The following is a 25,606-nucleotide window of genomic DNA, read 5'->3' as shown; positions in this document are numbered from 1 at the left end:
ACTTAAAATATTCAGTCTCTCAAGACTTTCATCAATCTAAAATTCATTTCTATGACTTCAATACAAATATGCTATAAATTGTACACATACTTTTCCAAATATGCACAAATTCATGGCATTCAAGAAGAGGTACATGGCATTTGAGAAGGGCCAGGTATGGGATAATGGGGTGTGTGTGTGTGTGTGTGTGTGTGTGTGTGTGTGTGTGTGTGTGTGTGTGTGTGTGTGTTGGGATGGGGTTGGGGGGTAGGCAGGGCATTGATACCCCAAACATTCATACCCCAAATACATTCTGTCTTCTGACTCTATGTTTACATTTCCTTAATCGACCCAAAATGGCCCAGTTAAATTCAAAGAGAAATCAACAACTTCTGTGATCAAGAGAAGGAGCAGGGAAAACCATAACCACAATAAAAGGGAAGAAACATGAGCTGCTTTACCTTGTTACCCCCACCATTCTTCCAGGCATCATCCTCACCAAACTTTCTCTGACAGCAAAAAAGGCTGCATGTGGTCCGCCATAGCCCAGAGGCACCCCAAATCTCTGTGAGCTGCCCAGGGCAACGTCCACCCCAAATTCTCCGGGAGGCCTCAGGATACACAGAGCTAGAAGGTCAGTAGCACAACAAGCCAAGCTCTAGAAAGGAAACAAGAGAAAAGGGACAAGGTTGTGACCTTCCCTGAGACCAGTGGAAGGATAGCAAATTATCTCCATTATAGGCAGACTGGCAGAGTTGGTTCGTATCCTGTGAAATTTATTTACTCATTCATTCATTTAAAATATTTACTGAGTGCCTACCATGTGCCAGGAACCAGTGAAGAAAACAAACTTGAAAAAAAGAGGTTGGAAGGAGGCAGTTTTACCTTACCAAGCGATAAAGGTGTGGAAATTAAAACACAACAAAAAGAGTAACAATAATAGGGCTTCCCTGGTGGTGCAGTGGTTGAGAATCTGCCTGCCAATGCAGGGGACACGGGTTCGAGCCCTGGTCCAGGAAGATCCCACACGCCACAGAGCAACTAAGCCCGTGCGCCACAACTACTGAGTCTGCATTCTAGAGCCCGCGAGCCACAACTACTGAAGCCCGCGCACCTAGAGCCTGTGCTCCGCACAAGAGAAGCCACCGCAATGAGAAGCCCACACACCGCAACAAAGAGTAGCCCACACTTGCCGCAACTAGAGAAAGCCCGCACGCAGCAACGAAGACCCAATGCAGCCAAAAAGAAATTAAACAAATAAATTTTTTTAAAAATCATGCTAAAAAGAGCAACAATAATAATTCAAAGTTGAGACACACCTCCATGGACCCCCCACAAGGAGAGGTTTGCCTACCCCAGCCTGATGGGCTCTCTCCACGAGCTCCGTGAAGTCTTCCACCTTCCCCTCGGTGTCTGGGTACTGGAACAGCATTCCACTGACATCTTTTCCACTGAAGTCCATTTCATGGGGTAACTTCAGCTCAATGAGGACTCCAGCATACCTGAAAAGACAGAAGACAAAGAACCACCATGCTTTTGGTTTACAGGGAAAGTCAAATCATCTACAGTTTCTTTTCCACGATAGAGCGTGCGTATGCTGTGTCCCTCCTCAGTGCCCCCACCCCCTACCCTATCCCAACACGCACACACCCCCATCCCACACCCAGCCCTTCAGTGGTAACTGTGCTTCACACCACTCACCTGCAGCCACCGTTAGCACCTCCCCTCCCGCTTTCCTGTCAGAACCTGTGCCTGAGACAAGAGCAGAAACATGCCTTCCTAGGGCTAAACAACCACCACCTGTAACTGCAGAGCCATTGCCACTTTGACCTTGGATAGGTCTTAGGTGAATGGAAAACCTCAGTAAGACAAGGAAGAAGACCTTCCTTAGGTTCCTGCAACTATCTAATTCCTATCATATGTCAGAAAACCACTTCTGAAGGAATGGTGGTATGGGATCAGGGGGAAAGGCTTTTACAAGGAGAAAGCAAATAAACACACCCACATGTGGTAGTTGTGCTGTGTTTGTTTTATCTGATTACAGCACTTAAAAAATATAATATGCTTTCATCTACATCATACTAAACTAGGTATTATGTGGATTCCCTATGAGCCATGTTTGCAGGAATATATACAAAATCATAACAGTTGTGTGAGAGTTCCATTTTTACCCTGTGCTTTTCAAACTTTTCAAAACACTGTTGAAACAATTTTAATATTCTTAATTTTCTTTTTTAAAAAAAGAACACAAAACAATGTGTTCTTTTTGTAAAATATAAAGCAAAGGCGACCAAACCCACTGTGTATTTTTCCCTGCATTCTAACACATCTTACTTACCAGTGAGGTCACGGGAAGAAAGTGGGAGGGAAAGTAAAATTCAATAACCCCAGCTTAAACCAGGTTCAACTCCAGTCAGTTTGGAAATTAGAGGAAGAAACAGCAGAGATGAGCATAACATTATCCCTGAGTTCAAAATACAAATAAAATTAATTACTTGGCTCGAGTCTGGACGACAGCTATTGTCTGCGAGTGGCAACGAGGGTCAACAAAAAACTTCCTCCTCTTGTTGTGTCTGTTGAAAAGAAAAAATCACAATTCAACATGAACATTAAAGAAATCAGAGTATCTTCTAAGAATGCAAAGCAAAGATGGTACTTAAGGAAAGTCTGAGCATAGGATAAAAAATAATGAGTCATTAATAACTAATAGTGACATTTCCTGATTAGAATATCACTGAAATCCAATTCCCATTCTAACTCCATTTAGCAAAATCAATCTTAAACTGGTTTAAATTTTTTAAAATATACTATGAGGAAAAAGAAAGAAAAGGGTAGTGATTAGGTGCGAGTAGGAACAAAAAACTAAGTCTTCTAGATAAAATCATCTGAGAAGTTTATTGCCAAAGGAGCATTTAGAGATTATCTAAACCGAGTGTCCTCATTCAAAGGAAGCGGAGAAGAACTCAGATAGGCTGTGATACGTGCAGGTACCACACAGCTATGGAAGGAACTGCGTTGGGTCTAAGACCCAAATTCAGGAAGTTCTCTAACAGTCCATAGTTTCAGGAAACAAAACTGATGGGGATGCATAACACTTTGTGTATCACAAGCGCATCTGGGTAAAAAGAAATGAGTGGAGGATACAAGTATATTGTATAAAAAGAAAGATCCACATGACCAGTTAACAGCAAGTTTCTCAATGGAATGGGACTGAGAAACAGCAAGGTTTTACTTGTCATTATATTCTTCTCTACTATTTGAAATTTTCCACTATGAACAGGTATTATTCTTATAATAAGCATAAATTCAATACAGTAAGTAGAGTTGGGAGATACAAAATTAACTGTCCAATGCACAAAGCTCTTCAAAGTCTATATCTAAATAACTCTGGAGAGAAGAGCTATCTAAGTCTAAATGACCTCGGATGGAAACAAAAACAGTGCTATTGAAGAAAACATTTCCTAAAGATAAGAAACACAAGGCTGCTTCTCAAGGGTAAAATTAAATGTAGGATGGAAGGTATGAGAATTAAGAGAGAGGAAGCAAATCAAGCACTTGCAGAGTGTGCGTAGCCCAGTGACTCTATTAAGTTCAGGAGAGAACCCCTGACCCATCAACTACAAAGGTCTCAGCTTCTGCAAGTGTGAGATGAAAGCTCTTACTCAGAAAAAGGGGATGGAGGTGGGGGATGGGAGAGCAGCGAGAAGGTAGATGAGGAAGAGAGAAGGTGAAAAGGAGTGAAAAGCTGAGAGTAGAATAGAAATGGCATTCCTTTCCGGCTGTCCCTAAGATGACCGGAAGAAGAGCCTGAACCCACCCCTGGGACTGCTTGGGAAGCAGATGGGCCTGGAACTTAAGAGGCCTCCACATCTGCCCAGTGAGTTCGAGGTTCACAACTGCAACACTGTGATTTATAGGAAATAAATATTTGATCATTCAGATGACCAAGATATATTTCTCATATATATTTGGTCTTTGTCCACAGTTCCTGGCTCACAGCTCCCAAAACCACTGGAATTTTCTTAAGTGTGAAAAGTGATCAAGGTGTCATTTGTAATGTTAATGAGGTGACTTTTGCATCCCACAGAGGAATGAGGGCTGGCTGCTAAAGGAGCCAACCGTGTGATTAGAGGGTTGGAACTTTCAGTTCTACACCCTGAGCTCCAGGGAAGGAAGAGGGGCTGGAGGCTGAATCAATTGCCAATGGCCAAGATTTAATCAATCGTGTCTATGTAATGAAGCCTCCATAAGAAACCCAAAGGGTAGGATTTGGAGAGCTTCTGGACTGGTGAACATGAGGAGATTTGGGAAGAATGGGGATCTCTGAGGGAGCATGGAAGCTCTGAGCCCTTTCAAGATACCCAGCCCTATGCATCCCTTCTGTCTGGCTATTCCTGAGTTATATCATTTGATAATAAACTGCTTCTAGTAAGTAAAATGTTTCTCTGAGTTCTGTGCGCTGCTCTGAGGAGGGGGTCATGAAAATTCCAGTCGATGAATACAGGTAACAACCTGTACTTGAGAATGGCATCCTGAGTTGGAGGGGGTTGTTGGAACCCCAATCTACAGCCAGTTGGTCAGAGGCACAAGTAACAACCTGGGCTTGCGACTTGTAGCTGAAGTAGGGCAGGGGCGGGGGTGGGGGGGGGCGCGGTTTTATAAAACTGAGCCCTTAACCTGTGGAATCTGATGCCATCTCCAGGTAGATGGTGTCAGGATTGAGTTGAATTCTCAGATACCAGCAGATGTTTGTTCGTTTGTTTTCAGGTGTGAGAGGAACCCCTCTCCCTGACTGGAATTGGTACCAGAATCAATTTAACCACCCCTCAAGACTGTGGAAGCCAAGAAAGAGACTTACATGGGCATTCAGAGTGTAAACAAAGAATGTTGCCCGCCAGTTCCACAAGGATCAAGCCATTAGCCACTGCAGTCACCCAGTCAGCTGACTAGGGCCAGCCCCCCAAAACCTCAGACAGACACATCATCAATGTAGGCAGATTTCCCTACCAGATGACCATCTACATGAGAATTCTACCTGGAAGGTAGGTAAACTCAAATGTATTCTCAAGGCAAAGAACAAAAGAAGATGAGGAGCTGGAGAATGATTATTAACTAAATATTAACCAAAGTTAACCATGACCCAGCAATTCTACTCCTAGAAATGCATCCTCAGGAAATAATCAGAACTTTTGACAAAGATTTATCCTACAGATGCACAAAAAAACCATTAATGACAGTGAAAAATGGGAACAAACAATGTATAACAATAGAGGTGAGGTTACATAAATTATGGTACTTCCATGCAAATGAATATTGCTATGTAGCCAATAAAAGCCACAGTTTAGAGAGCTGTTTAAAGAAATGGGGAAATGTTCACAAAATATTGTTAAATAGAAAAAGAAAGCAAGCTATAAAACATTAAATACAACCTGAGAAGAATATTCTTCATAAAAGAGGGTGATACTTATTTACATATTACATTGCAGATTACTAGTTCCTACCCAATATCCATTCTCCCTGTCACCCATAGTAACAGAACCCCAATATGTAGGGGGCGGCAATGTGCCCATCTGAAAAAAACTGCATTTCCCCAGGTCACCTGTAGGTAGGGGTGGTCAATGAAGCATAAGTAAATTGTTGAGTGGAGGCTTCCAAAGCACTATTTAAAGAGAGCTTATTTCGCTAGAAGTACCCTTTACTTCTTCCTGAATGCAGGCGTCATGGCTAGAGCTCCAGCAGTCATCTTGTGACCAGGAGGGCTGTGGACGGGACTATTGTCTGCCATTGCAGTAAACAAAAAATGTTGCCCGCCATCCCAGTTCTACAAGGATCAAGCCATTAGCCACTGCAGCTGCCCACTGATGGTGCACCCTGAGAGGAATTCAGGATGGAGAAAAACAGGAAGTATTATCTGCTTTGGAGACTGGCCCAAAGATAGTTAAGATGCATTTCTAAGGAATAATTTCAATGAGCCCAAACTCTTGCATCTTCCCATATATTGAAAAGCACTCACATCATTAACCTGAGATGTCTGTTCTTTGTGATTAGCAGTCATCTTTTGATGTTCGACTGCATGGTTTTTTCCAGCAAAAAACTCCTACATGTTCTGGCTCCTCCCTGACCTCTTCGGAGCAGTTCCTCGGAGCTGTGTGAGAGACTGTCTCCAGGGCTCTCATCCTTATTAGTAAGATCCCCAAATAAAACTTAACTTGCAACTTTTAGGTTGTATGTTTTTCTTCAGTCTACAGGATGAAAGCCTCGCACTAACGATGGCAAAGAGAGAGGGGCATTGGTCCTTGATACTATCTCGGACTTGCTGTAACATCCCTGAACTTAACATTATGTATGTGAAGAGCAAAATGTCTTTCTTTCATAATGTTAAACAATAAACAGCAGTGGCTTTTTTAAATGCACTATATTTCACATCTGTTTGTTACCTCAACTAACTGGTATAATGATACTGATACAACATATCTCATAGACACAAATGTGTGTGTGTGTGATAGACAGAAAGAGGGGGCGGGGAAGAGAAAGAGAGAGAGGGAGGGAAAGAGGGACAAAGTCACTGGGCACTGACCGGAGCAGGGGAACCCCCGTCTGCACAGCAGTTGTGAGACTGGAAGACGTCCCTCCCCCTGAGGGAATCTCATGCTGGGCCTCTCACCTGTGGCAGAGCTGCATTGCCTCTGCAGCTGCGGTGGCCTCATCCAGCAGGGATGCATTAGCCATGTCCATGCCTGTGATGTCACATACCATGGTCTGGTAATTGAGTAAACTCTCCAGTCTCCCCTGAGACACCTCTGGCTGGTACGGAGTATACTGGGTGATCCTGTAAGGGACCCAAAACACTATGTCCAAACTGTGAATCCACTATTCAGAAAAAGCTCATGAAATACCTTCATTTTAGAATTCAGTATCTGAAAATTAAGTTTGCCTCTCTTGAGAATCATATAATACATCAATAAGCTTCCTTTTTGTCTTTTGTAAGGAAGCTCAGCATTAAATCATAGTAACAATATTATCCTTTGGGGATAATCACTACTTACTTTTCTATCCCTCTAAATTACTTAATCTTACATTTCTATTTTAATGATCTTATTGTAAGTATGTTGTATTGTAAGTTGGCTCTTAAAATCCACTTGAGACTGCCTATGATATTATAAACAATAAAAAAAAAAAAAAAAAAGCTCACCACAACCACGGTTCACAATAGAAAAGTATCCAAGAATCTAATATCTAATACTCGAAACTTTTGGTTTTGGGGGAGAGGAGCTTTGTTTATACTAACCAGAAGTTCTATGTGCTTCTAAAAAATTAATAGAGGTCTATTTAAGAATTGTTGGGAATTCCCTGGCGGTCCAGTGGTTGGGACTCCGCACTTTCATTGCCAAGGGCCCGGGTTCAATCCCTGGTCAGGGAACTAGGATCCCACAAGACACGTGGCACAGCCAAAAAAAAAAAGAATTGCCACTATCCAGTTATTAAAAGTCTATGGAAGTAGTAAACTCCATACCTATCAAAATTCAAGAATACTAATGGTTAGAAGGCAGCGTAGACATGAATTCTAACCTTAAAATCCTCCAGTTATTAGCCAAAAATGTGTCTTTAGGTATGAGAGTTAACCCACTTAGTGACTTCATCACTTTTTTCATCCCTTCATTCATTCATTCACTCATCCTACAAATATTTACTGCATGTCTACTAAGTGCCAAAAACTATGATAAGTTCTGGTGGCACATCATAAGCAAGATGGGTAACAGTCCCTGATCTCAAGGAAAATATATTGTAGTGGGGAAAAAGAGATAAAAAATACATAAAATCATTTCAGAGTGATAAATATTTTAAAGAAAATAAAATAAGAGGAGAGAGGGTGGCTGAGGGCTTGGAAAGAGCTGCTATCTTTTCACCAAGAATCCACTCCTGTACTAACAAAGTGTGTCAGATTGGGGGCTATGCTCCCACATGAGATTAACACTGTTTCATATCTCTATTGTTTTCATTCTTCCAAGCCTGAAGAGTATTAGGAAAAAAAATTTTTTTCAACCCCTTTTCCTTCTCTCATGATCTGGTAATCACGTTCAGGATATTTCCACCTTTTTTTTTTCTTTTTTCTTTTCTGAAGGCTTTGAAATCAATGTCTTCTTACCTTTGAGGGGGAATAGAGTGGGGGAGATTGCCTTACCAAGCAGTACAATGTCAAGACTTTGAAATAATTTCCCTGAAACTTTCATTGGTATAGTTGTGTGTGTGTGTGTGTGTGTGTGTGTATGTGTGTGTGTTTGTACAGCAGAGTATGTTTTTGCTTAAATTAATTCCTTGAACAGCCTGGCTTAGCAACTGTAAATCAGTTTGCCAAATTCTAAGCGGGTGGTGAACTGGAATAAATGAAGCACACAATACATAATGCAGACAAAGTAGAAAGGGCATCTCAGCAGAAACGGCACACAAGAGGCACAGGCAAGGGGCCACTGTGACCTCAGATCAGATAAGATCTTCATACACAGCATACTCTGCCACCACAAAGACACATGCTTAGATAGCCTGGCTAACACGAAATTTTCATTTTACTCACAATCGTTATTTGGCATACGGACAGACACACAAACTTATACACACACATACACAAACAAGCATGCATATGTATCAGCTAGCCCATCCAAAGAATTCATCACAGCACTGAACAGAATGTTGAAAAATGAGCAACAAACTCTCTATTAAAAGGAAAATGATTAAATAAATAAATGATTAAATAAATAAATGAAATAATAAAATTTAATTAATTAATTAATTAAATAGACAATATGCATATAATACTATGGATTGTGAAAATGATATGTAAAAATATTTTCTGACATAGAAGACGCTCATGATACATTAATTTAAAAAGTAAAATGTAAAATACTACAATCCTGTTTTTGTAAATTTGTAAAAACGTGAACCAAAATGTAAACAGTGATTTTCTCTGGGTGGCAAGATTAACCATAATTTTTACTTTCTTTTTATTATATGTTCTAAATTTTAAAGACATTGGCTACCATTTATTAACCATCTTCTGTGTGTCAGGAACATGTTTACGACCTTTTTTTGCTGATTATGTGATGCATGCTCTTTGTAAAAAGTTGGAAAATTGAGATAACTACTGAGAAAATAAAATCACCCATAATCCCAGAACTCCAAGATAACAATAGTTAACATTTAGGTACATTTCTTTTCAGTCTTTTTTTCTTTTTCTTTTCCTGCTCATTTTTCTGTTGTGTTGTTTGCCCCTTTTCCTGTTAATTTGTGACTTTTCTATATACATTCTTTTTTTTTCTCTAGCTTTATTGAAGTATAATTCATTTATACTTAAGTATAATTCACTTAATATGTGTATATTAAAAGTGTACAACATGATGTTTTGATATATGTATACTTCGTGAAATGACTACCACAATCAGGTTAATTAATTTCAGTCTCTTTTTGACATCACAATCATATTTATACTTCAAAGTAAGATGGTACTCTGTATAAAGTTGCGTCTCGATTTTTTTTCTGTTAACATTATTCCATGGACAATTTCTAATAACTTTAAATATTATTCAGAAATATGCATTTGATTGTTATGTGTTATTAAATCATTTATCATAATTTATTTAACAAATCCCCTCAAGTTGAACATTACTTTTGGTTTTTAAATATTAGAAATAGCGTTAACAGTGAACATCCTTATCTTTGTATTATTTCCTTAGGATAAATTCCTAGATTCCTATCTTTGTATTATTTCCTTAGGATAAATTCCCCTCAAGTTGAATATTACTTTTGGTTTTTAAATATTAGAAATAGCATAACAGTGAACATCCTTATCTTTGTATTATTTCCTTAGGATAAATCCCTAGATATGGAATTTCAAATCATAAGGTGTACGATAATCAATTTCAAATCTTTCGGTACATATGCCATGTTTTTCTCTAGACAGTTCACACCATTCTGTATTCCCTTAAGTAATACAGTGATTCACAGGTTTCCCTGTATCTTCACCAATGCTAAGTATTAAGAAGCTCTGGGTGTCAACCTAAATTCTCTAATTTATTACCTGTGAACTGGGACAAGTCACTAAACCTCTCCCTGCCAATTTCTCTTGGCCATCAATGGAGATAACATCACCCATATCAGATATTATCTTAACACTCAAGTCCAATTAACATACATAAAGCATTTCGGAAATGGTAAAGTCCTTCCCAAATGCTGGTTGTTTTGAAAAGTTTTTATCCTCTGTTCCGGTCTTAGAAATTTTTTTTTTAAACACTCATAGACTTCTCCCAAAGGATTTATTCATACTTCTATTCAGATATTATTAGATATTTCTACATGGAAACAATTTCTTTCTGGAAATTCATCACATCCCATGTCAGCATCACATTCCCTATCCTTCCTCCAACCAGATCGCCAAACAAGGTAGTTTCTTTTCTTAAATATTCTTATTCCTTCAAAGTTGCCACTATCATGCCAATTCTCAAGGTAAAAACTCCAGATTTTTTTAGGCCCAAATGATGACCAATTGCCATTAGTCTTCCTTCCGACGTCCTATATCCACCCCTTTGTTGCCTTACTAGCCTAGCACAGTGCTTAAAATAGGAAATTATCTAATATTTCTGGTGCAAATGTATTTGTTTGACTTTCCTGCTCAAATGGGGATGGCTCCCCAGTTACCTGCAAGAAAAAGCCCCAAACCTCCCAAACACAGTCCTTCATACCTGAAACCATGCTATTCCTTTGCTCACAGACTTTGGGATTTAATATTCCCCCTCCCTTGTTCAGCCTTTCTCTCCTTGCTCAAAGTCCAAGCTTAGGCTGATGCTAATTAGCACTGCTAAAAGGAGAGAGCTTTAAAACTTTTCTTGCAGAGATGACAAATACATGATCCTACTTCTTTTACTTGTAAACTTCTTTTATAATCCACACTTTTTTTTTACACTAATAAACAGACATAAATGGTCTTAAAAATCATCTATTAATGGACAAGGATTGGTGAGTCTCAAGCCTGGAGATACTAAATAAACCCTCATTTCAGGAGAAAAATGCTAGCACAGGGCCTGCCATCCTGCATAAAAGGGTTTAGTTGCCTCAGGCAAAACAGTGATCAAGAAAATGTCCATAATCTACAATTTCTATGTTCCAACTGATATTTAACTCAATTGATTTCTGTTTCTAGATATATTTTAATATTAAAACCCAAAAAGTATCTGCATATCCAAGAAGGCATTCTGTTCCGCTCAAAAAGGATGCATGATATATTCAACATGGCATTAACATTTATTCCAAAATAATCAGTATTCTCTACGATTTTAACCAAAAAAGGCGTGGGGGAGTTGCAGGAAGACAAACATTCATGAGATTCTCTCATTTAATCCCAGTGCCAACATTACACAAAGCAGAAATAGTCACAAGGGAAATGTAAGTGTTTTGATATTAGTTAACTGATATTATCAGCAATAGAAAATTTCAAAAAGTAGACCCCATAAAATATATTCTAGGCCTAATGTAAATCTTCTTGTAAGAGCCCAAATGTTTGTATTCTCTGGAGGCTATGTTACCCATTTATTTTCACCTCACGTCACCGGAATTTGTTGGTTCCATCTCTATGGCAACCATTCAGAAGGGTGATAATGTGAAGTCTACCCACGCTCATGTGCACAGCCCTCCCTATCAGGGCTGGCAAGGGCCAGTATCACCCTCTGTTTCAGATCAGCTTTCGGAGAATGCAAAGGAACAATACTTAAAATGCACCCCAAAACCAGAACTGAAAAGCAAAGAACAACACTGTCTCCCTCTCAAAACTCTGGCGGATCCTAAAGTAAATGAACATATCCACTCATAGCCAGGAAGCAATATGGTGAATACTCTGTGCGGCCACCAAGAGCGAAGACAGCTGGCCAGTATTCAGACGGCTGGAATGCTGCAGCCCATTCATGTACTTAGGAGGCTTGTTTTGTAAGAAGGAGGAGACAGGCCATTTGCTTTTGAAATCAAACTTGGAGTTTACCATCCAAACTTTTACCAATACCCCAGGGGAAAAGAAGCCCTCAGCAATACAAATACCTTCACACGTGTTCACACACACACAAACACACACACACACACAAAGCAGAAAAACTACTTCTTTGACAGTTCATTCCTGTTCTCCTATTAATAAATAAAGAAATGGAGCATATTGAAACCAAAAGCAATGCAGGAGTGATTAGGCCAACAGATCTGGCTTCTATAATGATGAGACGTGAATCACTGCATCTAGGACAAACACCCTCACCAATCAGGACTACCTTTGCACTTATGCAAAAGCAGACAAAAGATGCAAAGGCGCTGTGCCTCCCACCCAGTCTAACCTATGCCCTGAGCTACACACATGTCTTGGTCCTCAGACCTACAGGTCTGGGCTTTAGGCACCAGATGAAGGCCCGCTGTGCTGACGGCCCAACACATATTCACTCACAGACTCAAACACACAGAAACCGCTATGTTTGTTTGACTGTAAGTTCAAACAGAGTGTAAGCTCAGAGTGTAAGTTCACATATGGTAAGTAGTCAAAACAGTACATCTATTCCTAGTACTAAGAACACCTTGTGCAAAGTTTAAAATTACGTAGGGTATCAGGTTTACTCTCTAAAATGTCAAAATTGTCAACGTTTGTAATCTTAGATGGGGCTGCATGTTTCTCTGTGTGTTTGTGTGTGTGTGTGTGTGTGTGTGTGTGTGTGTGTTTTAGAGGTGACTAGATGTTTTAAAGGGAGAATGAGGGAGTGGGGAGGGGAATGAGCAGGGACTCAGTAGAGTCTGGGAAATGAAAATTTACAAAAACAGGAAGGGGGCCGCCCACATGAAACCCATCTGGGTTTGCTAACTGGTGCTCATAGAAGTTAGGCTCCTCCTAGATGATAGTACTGGTCATGCAGGGAATTAAAGGTAAGTAAAAACAGGGCTTCAAACGTGAAATATCATGTCAGAAACGATACTGTGACCAATTTAAAGGAAGGATATTTCTATGCAGAAAAAAAAAGTTCTTAAGCTCCCCAAATATTCCAAAGATATTTATGTTTATTGTTTTAAATTGAAATAGAAAAATTGCATTAGATAGATACAATGTTTGTATTTTAGTGATTCCAGAGTTTAGCTCCAATGTGTGTACCTTAAAATATAAGTATCTGTGATCAAATTTTATGGAAATTTTAATCCTTATTACCTTAAATACTTCTCCAGTAGAAGATGAAACCTGAATTATTTCCCATGCTATGCTCAGGTATAAATTTTGTTTCTAAGAAGCAAAGGAAGTTCATTACCACCAGTAATAAGTTGAACTTTGAGAAGCAAGGGAAGTTTGCTTAAAGAGATAGCATTTAAAAAATCACTTTCTGATGAATTATTTAAAAATACTAAACCAACATTTGATAATATCCCTATTTTCAAAATAAATCTGCCAAAACAGAATCATGACTATGTGCTCCTCATTATAATTTACCTCATTATAATTTATAATACTCTTACATAGAATAAAATCATCAATTTCAGGGGGGCAAACGTGATTGCTACAAGCTCCAGAAATGTGTAATTTGTAAGAAAACTGTATTCCCATGAAATCAAAACACCTGTATCTCTTACCAAATTTTGAACTGTGTAAATATCATACTTTATTATCTGCTATTCTGATTGAGCAAGAATAATGAAGCTCAAAGGATGACAAAATTAGGTTTTATGATATAATAAAATATGTATTATTATTGTTAAAAAAAAAAAAAAAAAAGAAGTTAGGCTCCTACCCAACCTCAGAAGCTGGGAGACACGGACCCCATCTTCAGGAGTTGACTAGAACAAACAGTAAATTTGGGGGGTAGCTTTGAGTCTTCTCAGGCAGGCACTTACTTCTGTTTTTGAGGAAAAAAATGGACTAACAGCTGTCTCAATAGTCTGTCATAGGATGGCAGGTGGACAGCTTCTTATATGAGGCGATTATACTGAAATGAGAATTTTGATCATTTGATTCAAATTAACTCTGATAGAATTTTATTAAATAAAACCTATTTTTAAAACAGATGTGAAGTGTTCAGCAAATGTTTAAGATATATTGCTGTGGAGCACGTGCTTAGTATTTCAAAGGAGGCAATTCCGTGCTTTCCCATGGGGGGGTCCACATTCCCTTTACTAAAGTTGATTTTTTTTCTATATGCTAACCTAAAAGATAGTCTCTGCATCTTGCTATAAATACCTTTGAATTGCAGAGGCAATCACTTTGTCCTTGCATAATAATGGTCCTACTAAAAATTAAATCTACCTCGTACACCAACCAACTTAAAAAAAAAAAAAAAATCACCCAGGAAGTATCAAAGCCTTCCCAGGCTTGGTTTGTTTCTATGCTAGAGATGGTAAGTGCACACATTCCTTTGGAGATAAGGTTATCAGTTGAAATAAAGTTTCAATTCAAAGATGCTGGTGTATACAATGGCACTGATCCAAAAACAAGAGAAAGAAAGGCCCAGGGGTCCCCATCTTTCCTCCTCCATAGTCAGACAATATTTCCCAGTGGGCAGAAGAAGCAGATGCTCTGATCTGCTCTCAGGCACCTTTGAAGCCACGGTCTTTGCCCGTTAAGAAGTACCCAAGGTGTTTTCTGGTTTAGTGTATACTAGGACGTGAACCTCTGTTTCCTTCTTTCTATCATACAGCAAACAGGAATGGAAAAGCAAGATAGCATGGAAGTTTTCCTCAAGCGCAGGAGAAACATTTTCATTTTGTGCAACCTGTGGCCGCCAGAGTGGGCAGGGACAAGAACACCCCCTACCCCACCCCCTAGAGGACTAGGAATGAGTCACCTGATAGGTGAGGTGGAGGCAGAACAAGTAACAGCATTAACAGCTCAGGCTTGTCTTTGATTGTTTCTAGAAGAGCCTGTTCACAGAATGCACATGTTCTCTTTCTCTACAAAGTGCTAAGTAATAAAGCGAACATTTTCATCTCCATCTACCTGATACAACGTCTTCTTTTTTCAGTTGGTCATAAACCCAGAATATTGGTTTGGGGCAGGGGGCAGGGGAGGAGGGTATAATTAACTGTAGCTCCTAAAATCCTGAGAGAAGACAATGGACCAAGATTTTGACTCACTGAGTAATCTCAGACAGCCTAAAATCCTAGTGTCTCCAAAGAATAAAGCCCTGAATCTGCCCACCTGCAGGTTTGATATCTTGCTCAAAAACGCTCACTGAGAACAAACACGGAGTCAGCAAGAGGAAGAGATGCCCAGCATCCACAATTCTGAACTCTAGATTATTTTATGGGAATAAAAGTGGAAAGAAGCTTCTAAGTCCTCTACATTTGAATAAGGAAATCTCCCAAGCCAGAGAAAGCCAGGTAGGTTCCTGCAGGTTACGGATAGCACTAGAGTATGGGTGTCAGTGGGCAAGTTCTGAGGCTTTGGGGGGTGGGGACACAGAAAGAGTCATGCAAAACAAATCACAGCACTCCTGTTTTTCATCAAGAAATACATTACCATCCTGAGTTCTCCAGTAAGTTCCGCAAAATTGTCTGTGGCACTGAGCAGTTATAATAGCCCATGCCAATATATGATCTCCAGATCTGGTTCTTGCTGGAAATGGCATGCAGCGTTGCAAGGATTTCATTTTCACCTGATTGTGGGAAAGAGAGAAATGTTACAGAGAGAAAATGTCTCAAAAGAGAGCTCTAGTTATAGTTTAAAGCCCTAGTTTTGTTTGAATATTGACATGAGGAGAACAGCTATATGGAAAATATAAGAATCATCCGCTCAGCAACACTAAGTACTAGATGCAGGAACCTGAAACATCCCCAAACAGCACTCAGTTACTCCTCAAGGTTGGTTCCTCATAATTTTTTTTGGCTCTTCTTTTTTTGGCTTTGTCAGAATTTCCCAGTTTTGACACCTGCCTCATTCCAGTTTTCTTCTGTTCCTTTACATGTTTTATTTACACCAAATAAAAATTCTGTTCTTAGTAAAATATTTTTCCTTTTATTTTTTTTTGGGGGGGGGTTAATTTATTTTATTTATTTTTGGCCACGTTGGGTCTTTGTTGCTGCACATGGGCTTTCTCTAGTTGCAGAGAGCGGGTGCTTCTCTTCGTTGCAGCGCGCGGGCTTCTCACTGCGGTGGCTTCTCTTGTTGCGGAGCATGGGCTCTAGGCGTGCGGGCTTCAGTAGTTGTGGCTCGGGGGCTCTCGAGCGCAGGCTCAGTAGTTGTGGTGCATGGGCTTAGTTGCTCCGCGGCATGTGGGATCTTCCTGGAGCAGGGCCTGAACCCATGTCCCCTGCATTGGCAGGCGGATTCTCAACCACTACACCACCAGGGAAGCCCTGTTTTCCCTTTTAAATTGCCTTATACCAATAGTTGGTATGTCTTAAATAACACATGACCTACATTATTCTCTAAAATTGCCGTGCTAATTCTGACACTGTTTCCTGTGTGTCACTGAAAGGGCTACTTATAAAAGGCCCTTCACTCAACCAAGAAAATATCAGTTATAATAAAAGACGCAGGACTTCCCTGGTGGCGCAGTGGTTAAGAATCCGCCTGCCAACGCAGGGGACATGGGTTCGAGCCCTGGTCCAGGAAGATCCCACACGCCACGGAGCAACTAAGCCCGTGCACCACAACTACTGAGCCTGCGCTCTAGAGCCCGCGAGCCACAACTACTGAAGCCCGTGCACCTAGAGCCTGTGCTCCTCAACAAGAGAAACCACTGCAATGAGAAGCCCACGCACCACAACAAAGAGTAGCCCCCGCTCGCCGCAACTAGAGAAAGCCCGCGTGCAGCAACAAAGACCCAACACAGCCAAAAATAAAAAATATAAATAAATAAATTTATAAAAAATAATAGTAATAAAAGACCCACATGCAGGGGGTTTTTTTATATTTATTTATTTTCCTTATTTTTTCCCCCTTTGGTTTTATTTTTGGCTGCGTCAGGTCTTAGCTGCAGCACATGGGATTTTCGTTTCGTCATGAGGCATGCGGGATCTTTCGTTACAGTGTACAGGCTCTTTGTTGTGGCTCATGGGCTTTTCTCTAGTTGTGGCACTCAGGCTTCTCTCTAGTTGTGGCGTACGGGTTTTCTCTTCCCTAGTTGTGGCGTGTGGGCTCCAGGGCGCGTGGGCTCTGTTGTTTGCGGCACATGGGCTCTCTCATTGAGGCGCGTGAGCTCAATAGTTGTGGTGCCCGGGCTTAGTTGCCCTGCGGCATGTGGGATCTTAGTTCCCTGACCAGGGATCGAACCTGCGTCCCCTGCACTGGAAGGCGGATTCTTCACCACTGGACCACCAGGAAAGTCTTGACCAGCATTTTCATTAGGGAACTAGGTAATTAAGGAGGAATTATAAAAGTCCTCGGATGCAGATGAGAGCCTATTTTGGGTCATGCATGTAATAACAGCATCTGACATTTTGAGCACTTACTCTTTGCCAGGAATTGTACCAAATGCTTTCCACATCGCTTTGGAAACTAAGGCTTGAAGAGAACCACTCACCTAAGGCTACACGGTTTTAAATTAGCTACCCAGACTAACTCCAGCTTCCACACTTTCCTGAATGGGCCAGATTTCGAACTGCTACATGTATAGCACTTATACTGAAAGATACTTTCTAGATACAAATGACCTTACCTGGTTCTTTCTCTGCCCCTCTGCATATAGTTAGATCATGCTACTAAAATTTAACTGAGATTTAACTACTTAGGCAAATGTCTGCCCCCTTTAAGATCTTACAGACTCAGGAACTTCCCTGGTGGTCCAGTGGTAAAGAATCCACCTTCCAATGCAGGGGATGCAGGTTCAATTCCTGGTTGGGGGACTAAGATCCCACACGCCACGGGGCAAGTAAGCCCGCGTGCCACAACTACTGAGCCCGCGCGCCTCAACTAGAGCCCGCGAGCCACAAACTACAGAGCCCACGCGCTCTGGACCCTGCGCACCACAACTACAGAGCCCGTGCGCCACAACCAGAAACAGAAAACCCGCACGCCACAACTAGAGAGAAGCCCGCGTGCCACAACAAAAGATCCCACATGCCTCAACGAGGACCCAACATAGCCAAAAAAAAAAAAAAAATTAGGGACTCAGTCACTAAATCTTGGAATTGATTGATTTTATTGTTACAGATCTAGGTACAACAATCTCTAAAACGGCAAACTGGCTAGGAAGATGCTTCAGGATGTTTTAATTCTACTGAACTCTGTGACTGTTATTCTCATTAATCCTTCTTTATCTTCACTGAAAACACTGTCACCTTCCATCCTACCCTCCCATCCCACTTGCTTTCACAGTAAATAAATTCACAAGAGATGTGTCATTTTGCCAGACTAACAAAAGAGAGGAGTAAGTATCAGTTTACAAGTATCGGTTTCATGAGTAAATACAACCCTACTGCCTTATGATGGACAATCTTGCCTTCTTCCATGGAAAACTTAGGAACTATAGGTGAGAGTACAATAAAACAATATCTGAGGAGATACGCAAGTACAGCATCCTTAGGAACAATCAGGCAAGAAATCCAATCACTTCCCAAAGTCTTCTTAGGGCAGAGTGATTAAGAAGCCCAGTAGGAGGGGAAATTAGCAGTGCCTGGCCCACACCCAATTCAGCAAGGCCAGCTTCAATCAAGATCCTGTGCAAGACGGACAGGTCCCTGTTCCATATTATGCCATGAGGACAAAAGGTCCAGCTCTCAAATGAGAACGGTCTTTGAAGGACTTTGTCAAATTAAGAGTTTAACCTTTGAGGGGCTTCCCTGGTGGCGCAGTGGTTGAGAATCTGCCTGCCAATGCAGGGGACATGGGTTCGAGCCCTGGTCTGGGACGATCCCACATGCCGCGGAGCAACTAAGCCCGTGAGCCACAACTACTGAGCCTGCGCGTCTGGAGCCTGTGCCCCGCAACAAGAGAGGCCGCGACAGTGAAAGGCCCACGCACCGCAATTAAGAGTGGCGCCCGCTTGCCGCAACTGGAGAAAGCCCTCGCACAGGAACGAGGACCCAACACAGCCAAAAATAAATTAATTAATTAATTAATAAAAAAAAAAAAAAAAGAGTTTAACCTTTGAGAGTCATAGAGTATTGAGTAATATGATTTTTTTTCTACATTACAGAAAGATAATTCTATTGGTAGTGTGGATAGGTCAGAGAGGAGACTCTGGAAACAGGGGGATATGGTAAGAGGCCAGCACAATAGTCCAGGAGGGAGATGGTCCAGGGAGTGTTATGGGTTAAAGGGTTAAACTGTATCCTCTAAAGAGATACGTTGAAGTCCTAACCCCAGGTACCTAAACAAGTACATAAAACATCAGTGGCTGCTACGAGAGATGTTGATATTTACCTGGAGACCCTAAACTCTCAACTAGAATGGTGGAGGAACCTGATTCTTCCTTTTGCGAGAAAACCCATTCTCTCATACCTCCCAGCAGGGCTGAGGATGTTAGTGCAAGTTCGTGTGCCCAGTGAAAGAGCTTCAGTTAGAGCCCAGTTCCTTTCTCGTCCATTCTGCAGCCTATCCTGTCCATATGCCTTCACCACTGCAGACTAGCCAGGAACCCACTGCCACATCCCACATCAGTTCAGGGTGTCCATATATCAATACATATCATCATCCCTCATAGTTGCCAACGTCCTACACACTTGGATAAAACACTTGAAAAAATTTAAAGGCCAATTAGCATAAAAGAAGAGCAAAAAAATTAATTATAGATAAGACCCAGAAGCATAAAAATGTTCAAACTTGAGACACACAAGTTTTTAATCCTGTAACAGAGGAGACTTCCCTGGTGGCGCAGTGGTTAAGACTCCATGCTCCCAACGCAGGGAGCTGGGGTTCGATCCCTGCTCAGGGAACTAGATCCCACATGCATGCCACAACTAAGAGTTCGCATGCCACATATAAGGAGCCTGCTTGCTGCAACTAAGACCTGGTGCAACCAAATAATCCTATAACAGATATACTCTAGTCCCTATGGGACCAAATTTTCCAAGCACCTGTGGGCTCTGCCCCTACCCAGATAGAGCTAATACACATACAGCAGGCCCTCCAGGACCCACAGCTTCCAAATTTGTGGATTTCAACCAAGAATCAAAAATATTCGGAAAAAAAATTTTCAGAAAGTTCCAAAAAGCAAAACTTGAATTTGCCAGTGTTGGCAACTATTTACATATCATTTACATCGTATTTACAACTATTTACATAGAATTTACCTTGTATTAAAACTATTTACATAGCATTTACATTGTATTAGGTATTATAAGTAATCTAGGGATGATTTAAAGTATATGGGGAGGTTGTGCGTAGGTTATATGCAAATGCTGCACCATTTTATATAAGGGACTTGAGCATCCAAGGATTTTGGTACGGTGGAGGGTGGGGGTAAGGGGGCGCCTGAAGCCAATCCCTCCTGGATACTGAGGGACAATTGTATTCCCTGATTGGCCCTCATCATAGCCTGGTCTTGACAACCAATTTTACATTCTACTGGGAACAAAGTGAGTTAATAGAATGAGTAGTCCTCTGTACACCAAGCTAATGGACACTCATGAGCCATCAAGAGTAGGGTAGGGGCTTCCCTGGTGGCGCAGTGGTTGAGAGTCTGCCTGCCAATGCAGGGGACACGGGTTCGAGCCCTGGTCTGGGAAGATCCCACATGCCGCGGAGCAACTGGGCCCGTGAGCCACAATTGCTGAGCCTGCGCGTCTGGAGCCTGTGCTCCGCAACAAGAGAGGCCGCGATAGTGAGAGGCCCGCGCACCGCCATGAAGAGTGGCCCCCGCTTGCCACGACTGGAGAAAGCCCTCGCACAGAAACGAAGACCCAACACAGCCAAAAATAAATATAAAAATAAATAAATAAATAAGACCTGGTGCAACCAAATAAATATTTAAAAAAAAAAAAAAGAGTAGGGTAGGTACTTGGTCATGCTTCTGAAAGTTATAATGGTCTGAGAAACGTTTACCATTCACTCATCCGTTGCTCATCATGACAACCTAGAAGACAGTCTGTGACTTGAAGAACAGAGAGTTAAACTGTTTCTTACTGTGATAAAATCAAGACCTCACCTAGAGATTATCATACTAAGTGAAGTCAGAAAGAGAAAGACAAATACCACATGATATCAGTTATATGTGGAATCTAAAAAATGATACAAATGAACTTATTTACAGAACAGAAATAGACTCCCAGACACAGAAAACAAACTTATAGTTACCAAAAGGGAAAGGGGAAGGGGGGATAAATCGGGAATTTGGTATTAACAGATACACACTACTATATATAAAATAGATAAACAACGAGGACCTACTATATAGCACAAGGAACTATATTCAGTGTCTTCTAATAACCTATAATGGAAAAGAATTCAGTTATATGTATATAACTGAATCACTTTACACCTGATGCATTGTAAATCAACTATATGTCAATAAAAATAAATAAATTTAAAAAAAATCTAGACCTCAGGCTTTACCAGTCACATTTAATAAAAAACACCCCCCAAAAACACAACTTAGTGAGTGTCTGGATTATTTCTAATGTTTGTTCACTGGTCACCATTTCTCATACCTACTAATGAAATCTGACTTTGGTCCAATCAGCAGAAGAGCCAACCTAGTACATTTAGGAGCCCAGAGTTTGAGTTACCGTGTTAAAGAATGCCAAGATCCAATGGACATGGAGAAAAGGGGAGAAGAGGGAAAAGTCCACAATCAGAGGTCTACCGCTGAACCTCTCTGAAATGGAACATAGCAGAAGCAGTCTCTAAGAGCAAGTTTGGGGGCATGATTGGTCTGAATAAAAGCCCAAATCCTAACCATGCAATATCCACCATTGTACTTCATGATAGATTTAGATTCCTTTCTCCCTTGGAAAAGAATGCCTTTCTAGAGAAATAGTGTGGGATCCTTAAGTCCAAAGTGGCAGTCTTTTCCACCTACATAGTAAGAGAAGCATTTTAAAAAGGCAATTGTGTCATCCAAACCCTGGGCAGCACAGCCCCAGGAAAGCTGTGTGAACAAAGAGGAGAGAGGAAAATGATCAGCTTCCCCCCAGAGTGAGCCCCACAGCAGTGCACATTCCTCACTCTTGTCCTTCCAACTTGACAAAAACAGCTTCTTCCTGTTAACAGGCCCAATTCCAGTAACTATCTTCCTGAATATGAAGGACAATGAAACAAACCAGGGAGGAAATGAGACAGAATGAGAAAGGGAATGTCCATTAAAAAACACTTGGATGGGGCTTCCCTGGTGGCGCAGTGGTTGAGAATCTGCCTGCCAATGCAGGGGACACGGGTTCGAGCCCTGGTCTGGGAAGATCCCACATGCCGCGGAGCAACTGGGCCCGTGAGCCGCAAGTACTGAGCCTGCGCGTCTGGAGCCTGTGCTCTGCAACAAGAGAGGCCGCGATAGTGAGAGGCCCGCGCACCGCGATGAAGAGTGGCCCCCACTCGCCGCAACTAGAGAAAGCCCTCGCACAGAAACGAAGACCCACACAACCCAAAAATTAAAAAAATAAATAATAAATAAATAAATTTAAAAAAAAAAAAAAAAAAAAAAAAAAAAAAAAAACACTTGGATGGATAAACAACAAGGTCCTACTGTATAGCACAGGGAACTATGTTCAATATCCTGTAAGAAACCATAATGGAAAAGAATATAAAAAACTATATGTATATAGATAGACAGAGAGATATACATATATATAAAATATGAAAAACTATATATATATATATATATATATATATATATATATATATCTGAATCACTTTGTTGTAAACCAGAAACTAACACAACATTGCAAATCAACTATACTTCAATTAAATAAATAAATAAATAAAAACGAAACATTTGGAGACAAACTGTCATTCTCCAGACGTCTGCCTACAGCCTCAAAGAGCAGCCAGACCTTGCATTAGTGTGCCCTCCCAGCCATGAAAGTCCTCAATCCTTCAGCGATCTAAGCAGTTAAGTTCTTTGCTTGTGGAATAAATACCTGCTTCTGACCTTGTTTATTCCTCTACCTCAGCACGTTGCATAACGCCCTGGTCCTAATGTACCAAGAACAGAGTTCAGTGACCTGGGCACCATTCCCTAAGAAACTACAGGTGGGTCTCACAATGTTCCTGCTTCTCAGAATTCAGAATGAATGCTTCCTCCTTACATAATTCCATATAAGAGCCTTTCCAATAGTAACTCCCTTGTCACTTGCACCTAAAACGTCAAGGAGAATTTTGTACCAACCACTTCCCCAAATATACTTTCTGGTAGGAATAAGCTGATTTAGTTGTTAAATTTCTAGGCCTAGGTTTTAATTTCCCATACATGTGAACTTGGACAAGAACTAGGAGAATGTCATTAGAATAAACAGGCAGGCTACGTGGGTCAAGATACCTGCTACACCCCAACACACACACACACACACACACACACACACACACACACACACACTGTTCCCCACCCTTAACCCATTCCCAAACACACAACACAATTTTTTTTTGCCACAATTATATGGAAATATGTATCCATGCTTTGCTTTTGCTTTTCTGACAATCTAAAAATATTATGCCTAAGTTTCCACAGAGTATATATTATTCTACCATTTACATTAAAAAATAAATATATATGGATATGTTATATATTAACAGAATATCTCTGGGATGATTCTTAAGAAACTGGTAAGTGAGAAGGGGTCTTGCTTACCCTGTATATCTTTTCATGCTTTTGAATTTTGGATAATATGCCTGTGTTATTTATTCAAAAAATTTAAATTGAGTTAAAATGTTACACCCAGAACAAAATCCTGCTTGTGAAATACATGGGTGCGGACATCTGCCGTCCCCACAGTGGCTGGCTGTCCGCAGAGCATTTTCCAGGCAGCCCAGCAACACCCAGCATGGGGCAGCTACTCAACCAGCAACAGAGCCTCCCTCCCACTCCCTGCCCTTCATGTGCTTTGCAAGATTCTCAGAAAAGGGCTCTAAGGAAATCATCAGGACTGAAAACCAACAAACTCGTATTTGAATTTCCCAGAAAAGGCTTTTTCTGCCTGAGGCTGAAGGGAAGAGCTGGGGCTAAAATGGGAGGACAGAGACTGCTTTAGCATTTTTCTTGCCAAAGCTGCTCAGGAACCATGGGGTGGAGTCTGGGGTCTCAAGATAAACAAACCATGGATGATAGCATATATCAGGATTTTCTGATTTCCTGAGTGGAAGCCAGAATTTGCCTACAAACTCCATCCTAATGCGTAGCCTTTTTCTAACTTCGCCTAATCATTTGCAGCACCTCTCTCCCTCCCCCATAAATAAGTGGGCTTAAGCATGGCTTAACCCCACTTACCCAGCCCATTAAACCCTACTCCCTCTTATTTGTCAAGTTTCTTTCCCTAGCAAAGGAGGGTTTCACAACCACAGTCTGTTGAATTATAGCATTTGTTCAGTCCAGGAAGGCAAACCAATCTATAAGCTCTGTTAACGCAGAATAATGACATGGGAACTCTTTGAATTGAAAACCCTTCAAGACTGGCAGAGGGGCGCCCACCCCATGCGTCAGGATGTGGTCTGGGCAGCACCACACAGGCCTGACCTGGGGCTCTGGCCCCCCAACCCTAATCCTGCCAGGCTCTTTCCCATCTTCTTGCTCAGCCAATTAATACCCCAGCTCACCCAGCCCCTCATGAGTCTTGGGAATTAGAACCCCCAGCCAGGCACTTCCAGCCGAGAGGAGCCAAGGCACGTCCAATCCGTGTTTCTGATGGCTCCATGGTCCCTCGTCTCCACAGGAGCGAGCAGTCCCTAGAGCTCTGCCTGCTCACCCAAGAGATATACAGGTTCAAGATCTTTATAGCAGCTGTAGGAAACCCAGAACAGCATCCCATGGTGGGGTAGTGGGGACATGTCTGTTATTTACTTCTTGGACTTGGGTCACACTACTTTCTGTGGGAGACCTCCTCAACCGCCCCTTTTCATTCAATCTATAAACATTTACAAAAGAAGTGTACAGAGAAACATTACAATTTATTATATTTACATGGAACACCAGTTGACCTATGTAAGCAGGCCAAATGGTCAATTTGAAATGAGAATCAGAGTGGAAGTCCTGGAGTGTTTGTTTTTCCTCTTTGCTGCCCTGTGAGTAGCTTGTCATGGCCAGCAGAGCAAGAACAAGAAGGGACAAATATGTATTGAGTCCACCTCAAACAATTTAACATGTTTGCAGGAAAGAGAGAATTTTTATAGATCAAAGGAATACAGGCATATGGAGAAATTTGTAATCCAGCCAAGAATCTCACCAACTAAATTATAATCTCCTTGTGGACAGGGGCATAGTGGTTGCTAGGTACATACTAGGTGCTCAGAAAATACAAGTGAATGAAAATTCACCTCAACTCCCACATATAGTTAGCTCAATATTCACAATAACTCACCCATCACAGAATCCACAATGACAAATCAATGTGCAAGCCGTTCTCACATCCCTAAAGGCATGAGCTTCAGAGAAACATTTCTAAAGGGAAACTTGCAGCTATTAAGCAAGTTCTGTGAAATAATACAGTGCCTACAATAATTTCATATTTTCCAAAATTTTGTTTCCTTATTGTTTAATCAGTTAGT

General features: G+C 41.1%; 1 protein-coding gene across 1 annotated transcript in view; it reads right to left on the bottom strand.

Annotated features, from left to right (window-relative positions):
- GLDC (glycine decarboxylase) overlaps positions 1-25,606 on the bottom strand; it is a 101,096-nt gene that overhangs the window by 63,498 nt on the left and 11,992 nt on the right. The window contains exons 3-7 of the mRNA XM_036855462.1: positions 15,494-15,629; positions 6,644-6,808; positions 2,475-2,552; positions 1,334-1,481; positions 441-637 (exon numbers count right to left, since the gene is read on the bottom strand). Coding sequence (XP_036711357.1) covers positions 441-637; positions 1,334-1,481; positions 2,475-2,552; positions 6,644-6,808; positions 15,494-15,629 — 724 coding nt within the window. The remainder of the gene's footprint in view (positions 1-440; positions 638-1,333; positions 1,482-2,474; positions 2,553-6,643; positions 6,809-15,493; positions 15,630-25,606) is intronic.

This window comes from Balaenoptera musculus, chromosome 6, assembly GCF_009873245.2.
Source record: "Balaenoptera musculus isolate JJ_BM4_2016_0621 chromosome 6, mBalMus1.pri.v3, whole genome shotgun sequence".
Taxonomy (NCBI): Eukaryota; Metazoa; Chordata; class Mammalia; order Artiodactyla; family Balaenopteridae; genus Balaenoptera; species Balaenoptera musculus.
The sequence above is the reverse complement of the archived record's forward strand: the minus strand, read 5'-3'. Positions and strand labels throughout refer to the sequence as shown.